The sequence below is a fragment of the Panthera uncia genome, chromosome D1 (genome assembly GCF_023721935.1).
Source record: "Panthera uncia isolate 11264 chromosome D1, Puncia_PCG_1.0, whole genome shotgun sequence".
NCBI lineage: Eukaryota > Metazoa > Chordata > Mammalia > Carnivora > Felidae > Panthera > Panthera uncia.
In genome coordinates this window covers 58,397,921-58,415,652 of record NC_064808.1, presented here as the reverse complement: position 1 = coordinate 58,415,652, position 17,732 = coordinate 58,397,921, and the positions used below count along the sequence as shown (strand labels likewise).

At 40.8% G+C, this 17,732-nt stretch overlaps 2 protein-coding genes across 4 annotated transcripts in view; one reads left to right on the top strand and one right to left on the bottom strand.

Annotated features, from left to right (window-relative positions):
• Window positions 1-12,560, bottom strand: part of AAMDC (adipogenesis associated Mth938 domain containing) — a 33,577-nt gene extending 21,017 nt beyond the window's left edge. The window contains exons 1-2 of one of the 2 annotated variants that reach the window (XM_049619913.1): window positions 12,454-12,560; window positions 5,112-5,261 (exon numbers count right to left, since the gene is read on the bottom strand). In XM_049619913.1, coding sequence (XP_049475870.1) covers window positions 5,112-5,243 — 132 coding nt within the window. In that variant the 5' untranslated portion in view covers window positions 5,244-5,261; window positions 12,454-12,560. Of the gene's footprint in view, window positions 1-5,111; window positions 5,262-12,453 lie in introns of those variants that run through there. The other variant, XM_049619920.1, reaches the window with a different exon arrangement.
• A 263-nt stretch (window positions 12,561-12,823) lies between these two features.
• Window positions 12,824-17,732, top strand: part of RSF1 (remodeling and spacing factor 1) — a 160,601-nt gene continuing 155,692 nt past the window's right edge. The window contains exon 1 of one of the 2 annotated variants that reach the window (XM_049619702.1): window positions 12,824-13,189. In XM_049619702.1, the coding sequence (XP_049475659.1) occupies window positions 13,003-13,189 (187 nt within the window). In that variant the 5' untranslated portion in view covers window positions 12,824-13,002. The remainder of the gene's footprint in view (window positions 13,190-17,732) is intronic. The other variant, XM_049619696.1, reaches the window with a different exon arrangement.

Sequence of the window (17,732 nt, the reverse complement as noted above, 5' to 3'; positions counted from 1 at the left end):
TTCCTAATATTCAACTCTTTATAAAATATTATCAATCTCATATGGTTCAACCTAATATATTACAATATTAAAGATAACCATTAAGCACATGGAAATAAAATGTACAGCAAGCAGAATAAAACCTGAATACAAAAAAAAAAAAAAGTGGACAATAGATTATACCATTAATATAAAAATTTGAACATGAAGAACAATATAAATTATGGGTTGTGGATATAGATAGATATTTGAAAAGTATAAAGGAAATACTTTGATATGGGTGGAGGGAAAGGGATCAAACTCTATTTCTAAGATTTTTTAAAATTGGAATGGTAATTTAATTAAATGGATAATATGGGTAATAATTTGCAATGAATTAAACTTATTATGTTTAATAATGCAATTTTTAAAGCCATAATTTTTTTTTTTATTTTTTTAAAAGTTTGTTTGTTTATTTAGAGAATGCAAACAGGGGAGGAACAGGGAGGGAGAGAGAGAATCCCAAGCAGACTCTGCACCATCAGCACTGAGCCTGATGCAGCGCTCAATCTGACAAGTTGTGAGATCATGACCTGAACTGAAACCAAGAGTCAGATGCTCAACCGACTGAACCAACCAGGTGCCCCCATAAAAATTTTTTAAAAGCCATAAAGTTCAAAGACAAAGAAAAAAAAAAGCCCCAATATGTAGTGTTTTCCAATTTCTGTGGTGTAAACACTCCCACCATGTTTGACTTTAAGATACCAATGTGACATCACTGAATGCAGAGTTAATAAGAGATATACAGTAGCATATATAACATAGTATTTTTACCATACAGATAACAACAGATGTAAATAACTTCAAGAGGAAAGAATGTAGTAAAATAATTAGGAATTAATGAATTTTAAATATGTATTACCTATGTTTTAACCTTATTTAAGTTTATATAACTTAGTTTTTAATAATGGCTGTGTCTAAAAACTGGCTTGCACGGGCACCTGGGTGGCTCAGCTGGTTAAGCGTCCAACTCTTGGTTTTGGCTCAGGTCATGATCTCACAGTTTGTGAGATTGAGCTCCATATTGGGCTCTATGCTGACAGTGCAGAGCCTGCTTGGGATTCTCTCTCCTTCTCTCTCTCTCTGCGCCTCCTGTTCTCTCTCTCTCTCTTTCTCAAAATGAGTAAATAAACTTAAAAAAAAAAAAAAAAGCTGGCTTACAAAATTCCTGAAAATTTAACAATCAATTCTCACAAGCCAGTGAAAGCCACGTCCAGCATACCACTGCACAAGTATGAATCCAAAGTAGTTACTTCTGAGTGACATCCATGAAAGTGTTGTGAAGAACCTCTGAAAATCCTCTTCTTCATAAAAGCAATGAGACTACTGGCAAAAGTGTAAAAATAAACTTACTCTGTTCTCTGGAAGTTAACAAAGGTCTCCAAAAATTCAGGATGTGTTTATTTAAAAAAACACAGTTGAAAAGTGAGCTTTGTGCAATTTTAACTTGCCCTATTCCAATTTTCTCCTTCCCTAGTTCTCTGGTAGCCTTGAAAAGCAACAACCCACAATCACAGTGAAAACTACCAGCCTGGAAGTCACAAGATGGAATAATAGAATAAAACTCCTTCAAATCTCCTCTCCTAAAAAACTGTCATTATTTGACCTGTCTGATGGTTCTCTGGAAAACCCAAATCATAGGTTGTCTTTATTTGATCTGACTTGGAGTTTGCCAGTATAAACCTCTTTTTCCCCTCAAAGAAGTTTGTCCAAAACTGTCAGAGACAAATGTTTAACAATGCAGCTGCCTGAGGAGTTAGATAGCAGGGCAAACAAGGTTAACCAAAAAACTCAAAAGGGAAAACTGGGAAATGAGATCTCCATAGAGGGCTCTGAAAAACTCTGATATGAACCTTGGTATTGAAATGGTGATACACATGTCCAGGATTGTGCATATGCTCAGGAATGACATGAGAAGGTCCTACACACACCACTCTGGCTAATCTTGAGACTCAGCATAAGCAAGAAATAGGCAGAATTTTATTTTATTTTATTTATTTTATTTTTTATTTTTTTAATGTTTATTTACTTTAGAGAGAGATGGAACATGAGTGGGAGAGGGGCAGAGAGAGAGGGGGACACAGTATCCAAAGCAGGCTCCAGGCTCTGAGCTGTCAGCACAGAGCCCGATGTGGGGCTCGAACTCATGAACCGCAAGATCATGACCTGAGCCAAAGTCGGACGCTCAAACAACTGAGCCACCCAGGCACCCCTAAATAGGCATAATTTTAAACTGCCTGGCTGAGTATTGACTACATACCGCAAACTGCAAACAGAGCCCCTCAGCAAATACTGGAATACCTACTGGTTCCAGGCATATAAGGAAATCTCTGTCAAATCATTATCTCAGGAAACTATATTCAAAGAACTAAAGGAAAGTATAAGGACAATACCTTAAAAATTAGAGAATATCAATAAAGAGATAGAAATTATTTTTTAAGGACAAAATAGAAATGCTGGAGTTGAAAAGTATAATAACTGAAGTGAAAATTTTACTAAAAAGGCTCAACAGAAGGTAAGAGTCAGCAAAAGTGAAAAATACATTAATTTAGATTATCCAATGTGAGAAAAAAGGGAAAAGAATGAAGAAAATGAACAAAGCCTCAGACATCTGAAGGACTACCATCTAAAATACCAATATACTCATAATGGATATCAAAGGAGAGGAGAGACAGAATGGGCAGAAGGGATATTTGAAGAATGACTGAAAATCCTCCCAATTTGACAAAAACAACAATGCACATATCCAAAAAGCTCAATATATTCCACATAAGATAAATTCAAAGTGATCCACATGTAGACACATCACAGTGAAACTGTCAAAAACAAAAGACAAAGAATTTTGAAAGCAGCAAGAGAGGAATGACCTGTCAAGTCCAAGGAAGAACTTTAACAGTTGGGTTTCCCATTAGTAAACAGTGAAGCCAAAAAAGTGGGATGACATATACAAAGGGCCAAAAGAAAAAGACTTAAACAAATTTTTTTTTAATGTTTATTTATTTTTGAGAGAGAGACACAGAGCATGAGCAGGAGACGGCCAGAGAGAAAGAGAGAGAGAGAGAGAGGGAGAGGGAGAGGGAGACACAGAATCTGAGCAGGCTCCAGGCTCTGCACTGTCAGCATAGAGCCTGACGTGGAGCTCAAACTCATGAACCATGAGATCATGACCTGAGCCCAGGTTGGACACCTAACTGACTGAGCCACACAGGCACCCCAAGAAAAAGACTATTAATCAAGAATTATGTATCAAGCAAAATTATCCTTTAAAACTGAAGGATCAACTTTCATCATTACAGCATGAGGAGCTCCATAACCTGCTCCAAAATGAAAATTATTAAAGGAAACAAAAACTAGGGGCGCCTGGGTGGCTCAGTCGGTTAAACGTCCGACTTCAGCTCAGGTCACGATCTCGCGGTCCGTGAGTTCGAGCCCCGCGTTGGGCTCTGGGCTGATGGCTCAGAGCCTGGTGCCTGCTTCCGATTCTGTGTCTCCCTCTCTCTCTGCCCCTCCCCCATTCATGCTCTGTCTCTCTCTGTCTCAAAAATAAATAAAACATTAAAAAAAAATTAAAAAAAAAAAAGGAAACAAAAACTAAAACACACACACACACACACACACACACACACACACACACACACACAAACAAAAGACAAATTTTAACCACCGCCCCCCAAGAAAAAAATTGGAAAAAAGAATACCACTCAAAGCCTTTGGAAATGATTCTAAGAGCAAACAGCAAATGAAGAAACATCTTCTGAGGTGCCTGTTTGGCTCGGTCAGTTAAGCATCCAACTTCAGCTCAGGTTATGATCTCGCAGTTTGTGGGCTCGAGTCCCACACTGGGCTCTTTACTGTCAGCACGGAGCCTGCATGGGATCCTGTCTCGTGTTCTCTCTCTGCCCCTCCCCCACTCACTCTCTCTCTCTAAATAAACTCAAAAAAAAAGAAAAAGAAAAGAAACATCTCATCAGGAAATTCTATAAATATTTGGTAGGCCAGGTGACTATCTATGGTTTTTCAGGAAGACTGCTGCCTGCTTCTCCACTCCCAGCCAGTGAGGTGGATACTCCACTGGATTGCATCAGCCTACAACACAGAGCTGTTTCCCCTTTCAGCTACCAGCTGGAAGGCTTTGTTCCTGGGAGGAACAGGACTTAAGCGTTTCTCATCCTGCTCCCAGCTGTCTGTTGCCGAGAAGTCCTAAGTGAATGTGGTTGAGAGGTAGGGGCTCCCTTCTTTCACCCAACCTCTACCTTGGGAGACTCTACCTGGGTATGGCATAGTGAGAATCCTGTAGGAAGTACAATACAAGGAAAATGCAAGTTCAAACCACAACGAGATAATGTTTCACACCCACCCAGATGATACAATAAAAACAACAACAACAAAAAAAAACAGTGAGGAGAGATTTAGAAAAATTGGAACCTTCATAATTCCTAAAATCTTTATAAAACAATTTGGCAGTTCCTCAAAAAATTAAACATAGAGTTGTCACATGACCCAGCATTTCCAATCTTAGGTATATACCTAAGAGAAATGAATGATTTTGTTCACATGAAAAGTCTAGAATAAGCACATCTATAGTAACAGAAAGTAGATTAGGGGCTCCTGGCTGGCTTAGTCAGTAGAGCATGTGACTCTTGATCTTGGGGTCGTGAGTTTGAGTCCCAAGTTGGGTGTAGAGATTACTTAAAAAAATAAAATCTTAAAAACAAAAAAAAAAGTAGATTAGTAGTTGTAGGAGATGGGGGGAGGGAAGAGAAGTGACTGCTAATGGTTATGAGGTTTCCTTTTGGGGTGGTAAGTATATTCTGGAATTAGTAGTGGTAAGTACTGTACAAGTGTATGACAATAGAAAGTCCATTGAATTGCATAATTTAAAAGGGTGAGTTAATGGTACCTGAGTTATATCTCTGGGTGGGGAAGTGAGAGGAGGAGGGAGAAGGCCAGGGAGAGGGAGAGGGAAAGGGAGAGGGAGAGAGAGAGAGACAGAGAGAGAGGAATAGTTACTTTTCACTTGGTCATTATGGCTTAGGAGATTGGAAATCATTTGGTCAGCCTCATGCAGTGTCAACCACACACTCATAGCTTACCTCAGTTCCTGTTTCTCTCCAGTCCCAAGCCCGACTTCCCCCTGGCCACACTTTGCAGTCCTTATAGGTTTTAGTAGAGCCTTGTACTTTCATTTGCCCCCATGATAGGGAAGCAATTTCAGGGGAGGACATAAGGAACTTAACTGAACTCTGAAATTAAAAGAAAAATATGTCAAATAAGTTATGAAGTAAGGTTGAAAACAACTCCAAAACACAGGAGCTAGTCTACATACAAAAATGTATTCTAAAATATAATACTATATACAAAATACAGGAAACCCTGGTCCGCTGTGAGTTAACTTTGTCATTTATGTGGTTGTCACTTCTTCTCTAGAGGTCTAAAAAGTAAAATGTTATTCTTGGGATCCTGAATCATTTAACCATGGAAACTAGATACTACATTACTAAGACTCTGGGTGGAATTCTCGATATTTTTTGAGAGATAAAATTAAAAGATTTACTTCAGCATGATGGAGTAAGGAGGTTGACACATCGTCTCCCCAAAAAGTAAGTATAAAGCTGTACAAGTCTTTCAAAATAATAACTTGGCACTCTAGAAATAATAATAAAGGCATACTACAAGCTGCAAAGTGCTAATTTATGAAAGCCACTGTATTTCAGAGATCAATAACATGGCTTGCTGTTCCTGCCTGGGATTACTGTCATGTCCCCACATCAGTTCTGTTGGCACAGAGGTTCACCTTGGTTGAGGCAGAACATGAAAACCAACAACAGACTTGCTGCTTTGGCCAGAGGAGGCTTGATTGATTTAGAGCATTAGAAGTTAAACTGGTGAGCTCAGCGGCAAGCAAGCAAACATGGATGGCAGGTGGCTCTGCTTCCTTGCTACTGTGAGTGTTTGGGGCAAGCAATGGATTTGCAGAGTAGGCAGGGATTTAACAGGAATTTCTCAGAGCTCACATGGCTATAGGGGGCTTGATGAGCTCTCCACATATCTGGAGTGGACCAATTGCTGTGAGTATGTGTATCAAAGACACAAACTGAGTAGGCCTAAATCATGCAAACATTCTGGGCCAGTGGAACCAACAGCACATGCAAAATAAAGAAGCAAGAAAGCACAAGAGCACTTAGAACAAAGTAAAAGCCAGGCGAGACATGAAAACAACATGAACATTGAAGGTACTCCCCAGTGCACACACTGACCCACCAGTAGAGTGAAATTCTTACTGGCTTGAGTTGTTTGAACACAGTCTTTCTTTGACTGAATACTAAGCTATGTAGGAAGCCGAACTTAAAAATAAAAACTGGAAAAGAAATTAAGGAGCACCTGGCTGGTTCAATTGGAAGAGCATGCGATTCTTGATCTTGAGATCGTGAGTTCGAGCCCCACATTGGGTGCAGAGATTACTAAAAAAATAAATAAACTTAAAAAAAATGAATAGGGGAGTCTGGGTGGTTCAGTCGGTTAAGTGTCTGACTCTTGGTTTCCCCTCAGGTCATGTTCTCACAGTTCATGAGCTCAAGCCCCCCATCAGGCTCTGCACTGGCAGCATGGAGTCTGCTTGGGATCCTCTCTCTCTTTCTCTCTCTCTCTCTCAAAATAAATATACTAAAAAAATAAAATAAATGAATAAAAATTAAAAACAGATTTCAGTGGACACACATTGCATGAGAGACCGAATTTACAGATTTAGTCTAAGCAAGTGACTAAGCACAAAGAACAATAATGGGCAGGGGGAACATCAGAACCTAGGCTTCCAACAATGTATTCTAAAATATTCAGTTTTGGAGCATCTGGGTGGCTCAGTCTGTTGGGCGTCTGACTTGGGTCAGGTCATGATCTCGCGGCTCGTGAGTTCAAGCCCTGCATTGGGCTCTGTGCCTACGGCTCAGAGCCTGGGGCCTGCTTCAGATTCTGTGTCCCTCTCTCGCTCTGCCCCTCCCCCATTCATGCTCTGTCTTTCAGGAATAAATAAGCATTAAAAAAAAATTAAAAATATTAAGTAACTTTTGAAAATTGGTATAAGGGAAGTATAATGAATTGCTAGGAGTATTGAAAAAGACTTCTGTGTTAGTTGGCTAGAACTTCCATAACAAAATACCACAAACTGAGTGGCTTAAAAAACAGAAATTTATTTTCTCAGTCTGGAGGCTGGAAGTCCAAGATCAAGGTGCCAACAGGGTTGATTTCTGGTGACACCTCTCTCCTGGCTTGCAGATGGATTTCTCCTTACTTTGTCTTCACATGGCCTTTTCTTTGTGCATTAGAACTCTTGGTGTCTTTCTTGATCTTTTTTGGGGGTGTGTGTGGTAGGGTTCAAATTCCTAATTCAATCTTTTTACTAGTTATAATTCCATTCAGATTTTCTACTGTTTTTTGAGTTTCAGTAGTTTGTATTGTTCTATTCATTTCACTTAGATTATCTAATTTGCTGGCAAACAGTTATTTATAATATTCCTTTATAATCCTTTTTAAAAATTACTGTAGTTATGTCCCCTTGTTCATTTCAGTTACTTGACTTTTCTGTTTTCATCTTTGCCAGTCTAGCTAAAGACTTGTCAATTTTGTAGTTATTTTCAAAGAATCAATTTTTGGATTTGTTGCTTTTCTCTATTTTTCTATTCTCTCTTTCATGAAGATCTATGCTAATCTTTATCATTTCCTTCCTCCTATTTATTTTGTGTTTAGTTTGCTGTTTTCCAGTTTTATAAAGATGGAAACTTAGATTATTGATTTGAAATAATCTTTAAAAAATTTTTTTAATGTTTATTTTTTTGAGAGAGAGCGTGAGCAGGGGAGGGGGGAGGGGGAGAGAGAGAGAGACAGACAGACAGACAGACAGACACAGAATCTGAAGTAGGTTCCAGGCTCTGAGCTGTCAGCACAGAGCCCAACGCAAAACTCGAATGCAAGAACCTAGAGATCATGACCTGAGCTGAAGTCGATTATGACCTGACTCATAACCCACTGAGCCACCCAGGAGCTTCTGAAATCATCTTCTTAAATATAGGCATTTACATATAGCGTATTTCTCTTTAAGTAGTGTTTTAGGTGTATCCCCTAAGTTTTGGGGTTTTTTTGTTTTCATTTTTATTTATCTCAAAGTATTTTCTAATTTTATGATTTCTCCTTTGAACAATTGGTTATTTGGGTGTGTGTCACTTAACATCCATATACAAATTAATTTTCCAAATTTTCTTCTGTTTTTTATTCTGGCTAAATTGCATGTTTGGAGAACATGTTTGGCATAATTTCACCATGCTTAAATTTGTTGAGACTTCTTTTTTATGCCCTAGCACATGGTTTATCTTGGAGAATTTTCCATGTGTACTTGAGAAAAATGTGTATTCAGCTATTGTTATGCAGTATCCATAGATGTTTGTTAACTCTAGTTATTTTGTTGTGTTTTTCAAGCAAATTTCTTTGTTTACAGTCTGCTCCGTTGTCCTAGATGACCATTACTGAAAGTGGAGAATTGGGGCACCTGGGTGGCTCAGTGGGTTAAGTGTCCAACTTCAGCTCAGGTTATGATCTTGCAGTTCGTGAGTTCGAGCCCCATGTTGGGGTCTGTGCTGACAGCTTGGAGCCTGGAGCCTGTTTCAAATTGTATCTCCCTCTCTCTTTTCCCCTCCACCATTCATGTTCTATCTCTCTCTCAAAAATAAACTTAAATAATAATAATAATAAAAAGAAAGTAGAGTATTGAAGTTTCCAAGTAGTATTGTTGAATTCCTCTATTTCTCCTTCCAATTCTGTCAGTTTTTGCATCTTGTGTATTAGGGCTCTTGATGTATTGATTCCTTGTGGTTTTGATAAACCTCTAGCTTTAGGAATGAAGCACTGACCTTTGTATATCTTGCTGTAGGAATGAAGCATTGACCTAGGCTAATGCATTCAGTACATTCTACTTTCACTTTCTATACTGGGCACACTGGCTCATGGTTGAATGTGAGAGCTGAGATGGACCAATCAGTGTCAGTTTGGGGACTTTTTTGGGGAGCTTCTGAGATATTGAGGCTGGGATGTATAGAATATAGAAAAGTACCTTGAAACTGCTAGTACTATGAGGGAAATCGGTCTGAAAATTCAACCCATGAATAGGAAGACTAAACAGAGAAATACTGAGAAACAGACTTACCACCTGATTAGACCATACCTCAAGCATGACCTACCACTGGTCTTTTCAGTTATGTAAGGTAATAAATTTCCTTTATGTTTAAGCCTGTTTGTCTTTTACTTGCAAATTAAAGTATTTTGACACAATTTATTTTAATGATTCACCAGATATCCGAATATCATCTTAAGAGTACTAAAGAAATACTTTTGCAACCTAGTTCTGCTTGGTATTTAGAAAATTGGTGTGCATGACATATACAATTTTACTGAATGAAAAATATATGATAGCTACTGTATTCATGCTTAGATGTCATCTAGGAGTGTGATATTAAAGCAGGAATTTTACCCAATAATATCTATTTCCTTTGTCATAATCAAGTGATAAAGATCCCATTTGTTCATTCATCCAGACATTCATTCATTTATTTTCCTCCACATGTAAAGGTAAGGGAATGTGTTTCAAACTCTTTGTCTAAACCACAGCAACAAATACATTTTATGTCATAATACACGCCGGCAAACATACATATTTCACAAATATTTCTTGCAATATGCTTATACTTATCCTTACTATAGATGATACACTATTTTCTGTTCTATTTTTTTAGCACTGTTCTATTTTTATTCTTTTTCATTTTTAATGTAATTCTGGTCTTGATCCACCACATTGATTTTAAAACTATGGGTCATGACCCAGTGTTTAAAAAATATTACTATAGGCTAGGGCTATATTCAAAATAAATAATGAGGGCAGCATGTGCACTGGCTACATCAAGATGGGAGTGGACTTTTTATTTAAGGTCAATTAAGTAATGACCTTATCAAAATTTTTGTCTCTTTCTGCAAAACTGTTGTTAAAGATGTGTTCTAGGTCAGATTTTTCTTAAAATGGGGTCTTCAGATCCCCAGGTCTAGAGATACATAGATGTATCTGAAAGTTCTACCAATATGTTTTAATTTCAATTTGTGTTTAAGCAGTATTACTTAAAAAACGTATTTTACTATACATTAAATAAAAACTTTTCTTTTGCTATGATAAGTCACAACTATAAACGTTTTCCTAAAGTAAGACTTTCTTTTTTGTTTTTTATTTTTTCATTGTGGCAAAATATACATAAAATAAAATTTACCCCTTTAACCATTTTTTTTTCTTAAGTGGGCTTCATAAGCCCAGCATGGAGTCCAACTTGAGGCCTGAACTCACACCTGAGATCATGACCTGAGCTGAGATCAAGAGTCAGCTGAGAGAGGTGCCGGTAGCTCAGTAGGTTGAGCTTCCAGCTCTTTATTTTGGCTCAGGGCATGAGCTTGTGGTTCGTGGGATCTAGCCCTGTGTCCATCTCTGGACTCTCAGCATGGAACCTGCTTGGGATTCTCTCTCCCTCTCTCTATGCCCCTCCCCCACAAACGCTCTTCTCCCCACCCCCCACCCCCATAAATAAACTTTAAAAAATTTTGAAAAGGGGAGCCTGAGTGGCTCAGTTGGTTGAACATCTTGGTTTCAACCCAGGTCATGATCTCATGGTTGGTGAATTTGAGCCCCGCATCAGGCTCCACACTGATGGTATGGAGCCTGCTTGGGATTCTCTCTCTCTCCCCCTCTCCCCGGCCCCTCCCCTCCATTTGCATGCTCTCTTTCTTTCAAAATAAATAAACTTAAAAAAAATCTTTAAATTAAAAAAGATAAAAAAAAGAGTCAGCTGAGATCAGGTCAGATGTTCAATGGACTGAGCTACCCAGGCACCCCCCCTTTTCAATAATTTTTAAGTGTATACTTCAGTGGCATGAAGTATAGTCACACTGTTGTGTTGACTTTAATTTTTCACAGCAGTATTTCCTAAAATGTAATTTTCAAGAGTATTTGAGAAATTTCAAAAAAACATTTTTCCCTTTAAAAAGAGTTTGTGTATTATTCAGGATTAGGAGTCAGTATTGTAGGTTACACATTGAACTTACAATCTAGATTTATTTTTCCTCCCTTGACAAAAATGAATATTTTTCTTTAGATAATGAGAATGATGTAGAGCATTGTGCTTTTTTTCCCCTAGAAACACAGAAATTCAATAATTGTAAGCATTTTCTGTTCCCAATATAATTATTTGCCTGTACTGTATATCTTTACCTTCCTTTCATCATAAATTGTCCTATTTTACTTTGTATTATACTTTGTTTATTATTATTTTATTATATTATATTTATTATAATAAATATATATATATAATATATATAATATATATTTATTATATTATTATTATATTATACTTTGTTTCAAATTCTTTTTAAAAAGGTACTATGTAAGTTTTAAATGCACGCTGAAAATTCTGGCTCAAAGTAGTAGACTATATAAATTATGGCTGAATTCAATCTAAATTTTAGAAATTCCTTTGTTCAATAATAGCAACTAATGTTTTAAAAATAGTTATAATGAATGTGCCAGGGATTGCGCTAGTCAATTTACTGTGAATACCTAGTAAAATCCTACCATTTAAGTACATTTATTACCCCCACTTCACAGATGTTCAAAGAAATGAAGAATCTTCTGTAATGTCCTGAAGCAGTTCTGTTAGGACCCAAGTCTGGCTGACTTCCAAAGCTCAGGCTCCTAACCATAACGCACCGTTACATTCCAAGCTGCACATTCTACTTTGCAAGATTGATAGTTTTCTGAGATTCTTTGTGGGAGAATGATCACTGCTGCCCCAATGAAACTGAACCTTGTCTTCTAACAAAGTTTTTGCTCTTGCACCAAGTCGCTATCCTGTCCGTTTTCTTAGTGGAGTCCTAGCCCACCAACTGACCCTGGTCCCCTATAAGATCTTTGTGCCTCAAGAGTCCCTTCCCCTCACACCCTGGCAACCACAGCAGGGCCCTGTCCCCTCACACCTTGGTCGGCCTGAAGAGCCTGGTCCCTTCAAGACCCTGATCTCCTTGCAGGGCCCCAATTCCTCAGCTAGGAGATCCCCGCAGAGCCTCATTCCCTCAGGTCCTCGTCCCCCAGAGCCCTCAGACCCTGTTTTTCAGTATAGCTACGATTCTTGTGCCCCAGCAGACAGCAATACCCTTCAGCAAAGCTTCGCAGGCACTTCTTACAAAGGTCTCACCCCATCCCTAATTAAGAGCACTTCTCAGCCTTTCCCCTTTCCAACCTTATCCCAGAACCGTGCTTTTCGATTCTCCTCTTTTTCTGCTTCTTATTCACTCTCCTAAACTTCCCCCACCATCTGATGGCCGGGTTTTAGATCCCGGAGCTCCCACAAAACTCACCCAACGTCCTCTCTCCACGAGAGTTGCGATCCCACACCGCTCCGCGCTTTACCTCTCACCTTGGTTGGTTCAGGCCCTCTCGGCTAAGAGCTCCCCCCACTCGCCCCGCCCCGAAAAAGCCTTTCAGCCAGTCGTCGCCAGAAGCCCCGCCCCCTCCAAGACTATTGGCCACCACTCCTAAAAAGTCCCGCCTCTTCAAGCTTCCAGTCCTCCTCCCTGCCCCGCTTCCCTTGTTTTCATTCCCCCTGTCACACGAGGCTGTGGCAAACCCAAAGTGGGAGGGGCGAGGAAGAGGGAGGGAAGGGGGCGGAAAGAGGGCGGAAAGTGAAAGGCACAGAGCGCCTCTCTTTCCCTCGTCTGGTTGGGTTCTCGACTGCTCCGAGCAGCCGTTGTATTGTGGGATCGCGGCGCCGTGCCTGAGACGCTCGGATCCGCAGGAGAGCCTACTCACTAGCGCCTCCTGTTGTCTGTAAAGCTGCCCTGCCATTCCTCGGCACCTAACTCCCTCCACCCCCCCCCATCGCCTCCTCCTCCATCCTCCAGTTCAAAATGGCGGCGGCGGCAGCAGCGGCGGCCGCGATGGCTCCTCCGGGCTGCCCGGGTTCGTGCCCCAACTTCGCCGTAGTCTGCTCCTTCTTGGAGCGCTACGGGCCGCTGCTCGACCTGCCTGAGTTGCCGTTCCCTGAGCTGGAGCGGGTGCTGCAGGCGCCGCCGCCGGACGTCGGCAGTGGAGAAGGTAAGCGAGGGGCCCGAACGCCCGGCGGGAAGCGGCCCTGGCACGCTCCTTCTCTCCGCTGTTCACGGATATCCCGGGCCTCCGCGGCTCTGTCCTTCCCCTGGGGCGCAGCTCCGCCCGGCCTGGCCTCTCCGCCCAGCCCCCAGGGTCTTGAGCAGTGGGGAGGCGGGGCAGAGACCCCCTAGGGCCACCGGGCCTGGCGCCGAGCGGAGGTGGGGGCGTCGCGGGCTAGATGTGGGCTGGGGGCGTGGAGGGGTCATTGTGCTGATCGGCGGCCCCTGGGACTGCTCCCCGGCGGCAGGGGCCGGTCCTCCACCCCTTCTCCCCCTGGGTGGCGGGGGAAGGGGAGCGCAGGTTCCGGCCAGCTTTGCGCTTTTCTCCTCCTCCCTTGCCTTGCTCCTTCCCCTCCTCCCACCATCCACCCGACCATCTCGGGGGAGGCTGGGCTCATCTTCTCGGGGCGCCCCTTTCTCTCCCTCCACCTGGGTGGGCGGGGGCCAGCGGACACTTCAGCTCTCCCTCCCTCTAGTGGGAACTCCCCCGAGAGAGTCGGCTCGCGTCTCTCTTCCTTTCCCCTCGAGGGCCAGTTTAACCCCCAAAACTCCTTCCTCAGAGTAGGGAGGTTTGCTCCTCCCCCATGGGAGAGGGTCCTTCTCCATTCTCGCTTTGGGGGTCGAAGTCGGCAGCATCTCTCCACTTTGGAGGTTAGAGGGTTAATTTTTCCTCCCCCATAGTTTTCCTCCTCCTTTTCCCCACCTCCCCCCAAATAATAGAAAAGCATCTCCCCACTTTTCTAATCCCTTCCCCCTTCATCTTGGCAGCGGGGCTTAGGGGAAGAAGTCGCCCTCCCATTTGCAGGGGTGGGGTGGGGTGGTTAGTATGTAGGCTGGAGGAGGGGCTCAGACGAAGGGGGAAACAGTTGAAGAAGGTGCTTGTTGCTCATGTTTCTCTCTCTGGTGCTGCTGGTCTATTATTGGTGTTCGCAAGTGGTGCTCCTTCCACATAAGGCCACCGCGCGGGTGCAGGGCGCATGCTCTGCCCGGCCCCATTGAAACTTCCTGCTGCTGCTGCTGGTTGTTTCGCTGGAGCATCTCAGCTCTGTGCCTGCTGCCTCCGGCCCTTACACTGAGCGCGTACACTCACCCCTTATTTATTTCTGATCCATGGCTCTCCTTCCTTGGCGTATTTCTTCCCTCAGAGAAGGTTTTTTTGTTTTGTTTTGTTTTCTCTCTGTATGCTAAGCATTGCCTTTATCTGGGAACAGCCCTTGGCTGGAAAAGAGACGTTTTCCAGACCTTTTTTTTGGTCCGTATTAGGTGGCTAAAGTGGACGGGGTATTGTATAAGACAGATAGCTGTTTCCTTTCTAAGAAAGCAAGGTTGCTCTTCAATTCTCCATGGAAATGAAGAAGTTTCTGCTAACAATCTTATTTACATTGCCAGGAAGGGTCCGAGTGTGAAGTTTTTCAAAATATTAGCTGTAGAGAAAATGAGGTTATGACTACCAAAGACTCAAATTAATACAGCGTTTATGGTACAGGCACATATCCCTTCTTACCTGCCCAAATTTACCCTTAAACTCTGGCATATAAAAAGGTAGTTTTTTTTATGTAGTATGGAATAAGAGTGTGATAAGTTACATTGTATAAAGACTTCCTGCAGAATTTCTTTAGAAGTTAAGCTCCCCAATATAGGTATTTTATTATGAAATTGTAGTTGTATTCAGGTTTTAGAGAAGTAGTCACTGAAATAGAATGCCTTAGTTGCTTTTAGGATACTGTTGGAAATGATAGTAATGTATGTATCTGGGAGAAATTTGGGAATTTGGGGAAAGAATTGCTGGCAGATTGTTTTTGGAATTTTCTTGGACCAAGATGAAAGGCAGGCATAGACCTGTGATGGCATTGCATTCTGGGTGGCATACAAGTTTGCTTGCTTTCCATTCCTTTTAAGTATTTTGGCCACTGCATTTGGCTTGTTAGTTATAGAAGAAAAAATATCAGGGTCAGTTTACTACTTCATCTTACCTTTCTATCTAGAATTGAACAATGGGCCATGTACTAAATGAAAAATGAGAAATATTCTGGGCTGAGAAATTGTACCAGTGGGCTCAGCCACTTCATTACCATTGGTATAGTTAAATCTATAATAATAGATCTTGTCATAATGTTACCTAAGAATAATTATTAATTAATGTTATACAGTTCAAGATGCTTGGCAAATGAAAAGTCTTACAGGTGAAATGCCATTACTGTGCAGGGAAAAGATTTTCAGGCCTTTGATGATGGTTAACCTACTTGTAACAGTTGGATAAAACAACACTGGCCAAACTAACAAGATTTGAACTGAGTCTTTTTATGAAGGAGTTGTGGTATACTAGAAAAAGTTAAAAGACATGGGTTTTCGCACTGAACAGTAATATATAAGTTGTAGGGCAAATTACTTAATTTTGATGGACCTCGTCTCTGCAGTAAATAGAGATAATTTTCTCAGGATTAAATGAAATATTTCAAAAATCCTTTCATAAACTAAGCGCTTGAAGTATTCTTGTATTACAAATTTTATTAAAGATGTTTATGAGAGAGAAGATCTACAAGTGTATTTTGAATTAAAATGTTAAATTCTAGTACGTTGTGAGAATAGGGGTGTGAGCTATTATACTCTTGGGGGAAAGTCTTTGTTATAATCAAATGAGTTTTGCTGTGTGTAAAATTTAACTATTTTTAAAAGACCATTCTTAATGTTACATAAAGAATCCTAGTTTATAAAATTCTTTGTTTTTTCTAGTGTGCTTATCCTTTAAAAGGTGCTTTTGAAAGTATATTCTTTTGAGTTGCCAGTTTAAGACTTTTCACCTCATCATTTTTTGTGATAGGTATAGCAACGTGATGACATCCTTTGGAGGAGTTTGTAGTTCTCTATATTGTCCTTGTTTAAGCACTTTTTGGTCTTTTCCCGAAAAATTTGTTCCTAAGTTTTTATTTGACATTGTGGCTTTAGTTTAGAAAGCTTCCTTTATCCTCCAGAGAGTTAATGATTAAATTTGGTTTAAGTTGGAATGATATAATAATAAGTAGCATTTATTGAGCATTTACTATGTGCAGACATCATCTCATTCCTCACAACTATTCTCTGAGGTTGGTACTATTACTCCTGTTGGGCAGGCATAGAACTAAGGTTCAGGAGTTTGATTCCACTGCCCAGTGCCCAAGATTATATAGTTATTGGTAGAATCTGATTTCTAACCTAGGTCTGAGTCCAAAGCCAGAAAATTACAGAATACCTTGCCATAGGGCCATATTTCCCAGGTTGCACTAAAATACTCCAGGGTATTGCCACCAATTTATAGAGGCACCATGTGGTAGTTTAAATTTTCAAGGAAGATGCAGCAGTATTTGACATCTGTTGGTTGCCAGGTAAACTACTACTTGACATAACTCCTGATTTGAACATTAGATTATGCTATATTCCTTTGGGTGATATATCTTTGTAAAGTTGGGTTTTGGGGGGTTGCTGTGACAAAATGTAATTGCATGAAAATCAGTGAGGAATAGGAAATCAGGATAGCAGTGTCCGATTTGATTCCAAGGTTTAACAAGTTGTTCATTGCCCAACCATAATATGCATTGTGTAAGTAAGTGTGATTATTTTGGAATGAAGTAAAAAAAAATTTTTTTCAGCTAAAGTAGATTAGTTTTTCAAATTGCTGCTAACAACTTGGTGAGTGGAACTGTTAGTATTTCTTGGTTTAGTGTTGCTGTGAAAAAAATTAGTGAAATACTGAGGGTGTCATGAACCTAGAGAGCTTGGGAACCTGTGCTCTAGAGACTTTCATTGAGTTTGGGGGCTAGGAAGGAATACTATATCCATTTTGACTTTATTTTGCAGGAAGAAAACCAAGGAGCACAGATTGATTTCATGTGTATATAGCCAACCATTGGTGCTCTTCAGACTATTCTGTTAAAAGTTCAGGGACGCCTGGGTGTCTCAGTCGGTTAAGCATCCAACCTCAGCTCAGGTCATGATCTCATGGTTCGTGGGTTTGAGCACCGCATCAGGCTCTGTGCTGACAGCTCAGTGCCTGGAGCCTGTTTCGGATCTGTGTCTCCCACTCTCTCTGTCCCTCCCCTGCTTGCACTCTGTGTCTCCTCTCAAAAATAAATAAACTTAAAAAAAAAAAAAAGAAGTCCACTTGTAGGTTGAAACTTGTGGGGAGAAAAATTTAGATTTCTCGTTGATGTTAGTTAGAATAGGAAAAGGGTGTACTAACTGAAGGGATGTGTGTGTGTGTTTAAATGTTTATTTTATTTTTGAGAGAGAGAGCACGTGTGCGTGCAAGCAGGGCAGGGTCAGGAAGAGGGAGACGGAGAATTGGAAGCAGGTTCCAGGCTCCTGGCTGTCAGCCCAGAGCCCATCGTGAGGCTCAAACTTATGAACCATGAGATCATCACCTGAGCCAATGTCAGAGGCTTAATTGACTGAGCCATCCAGGTACTGTGTGTGTGTGTGTGTGTGTGTGTGTGTGTGTGTGTGTGTGTGTGTGT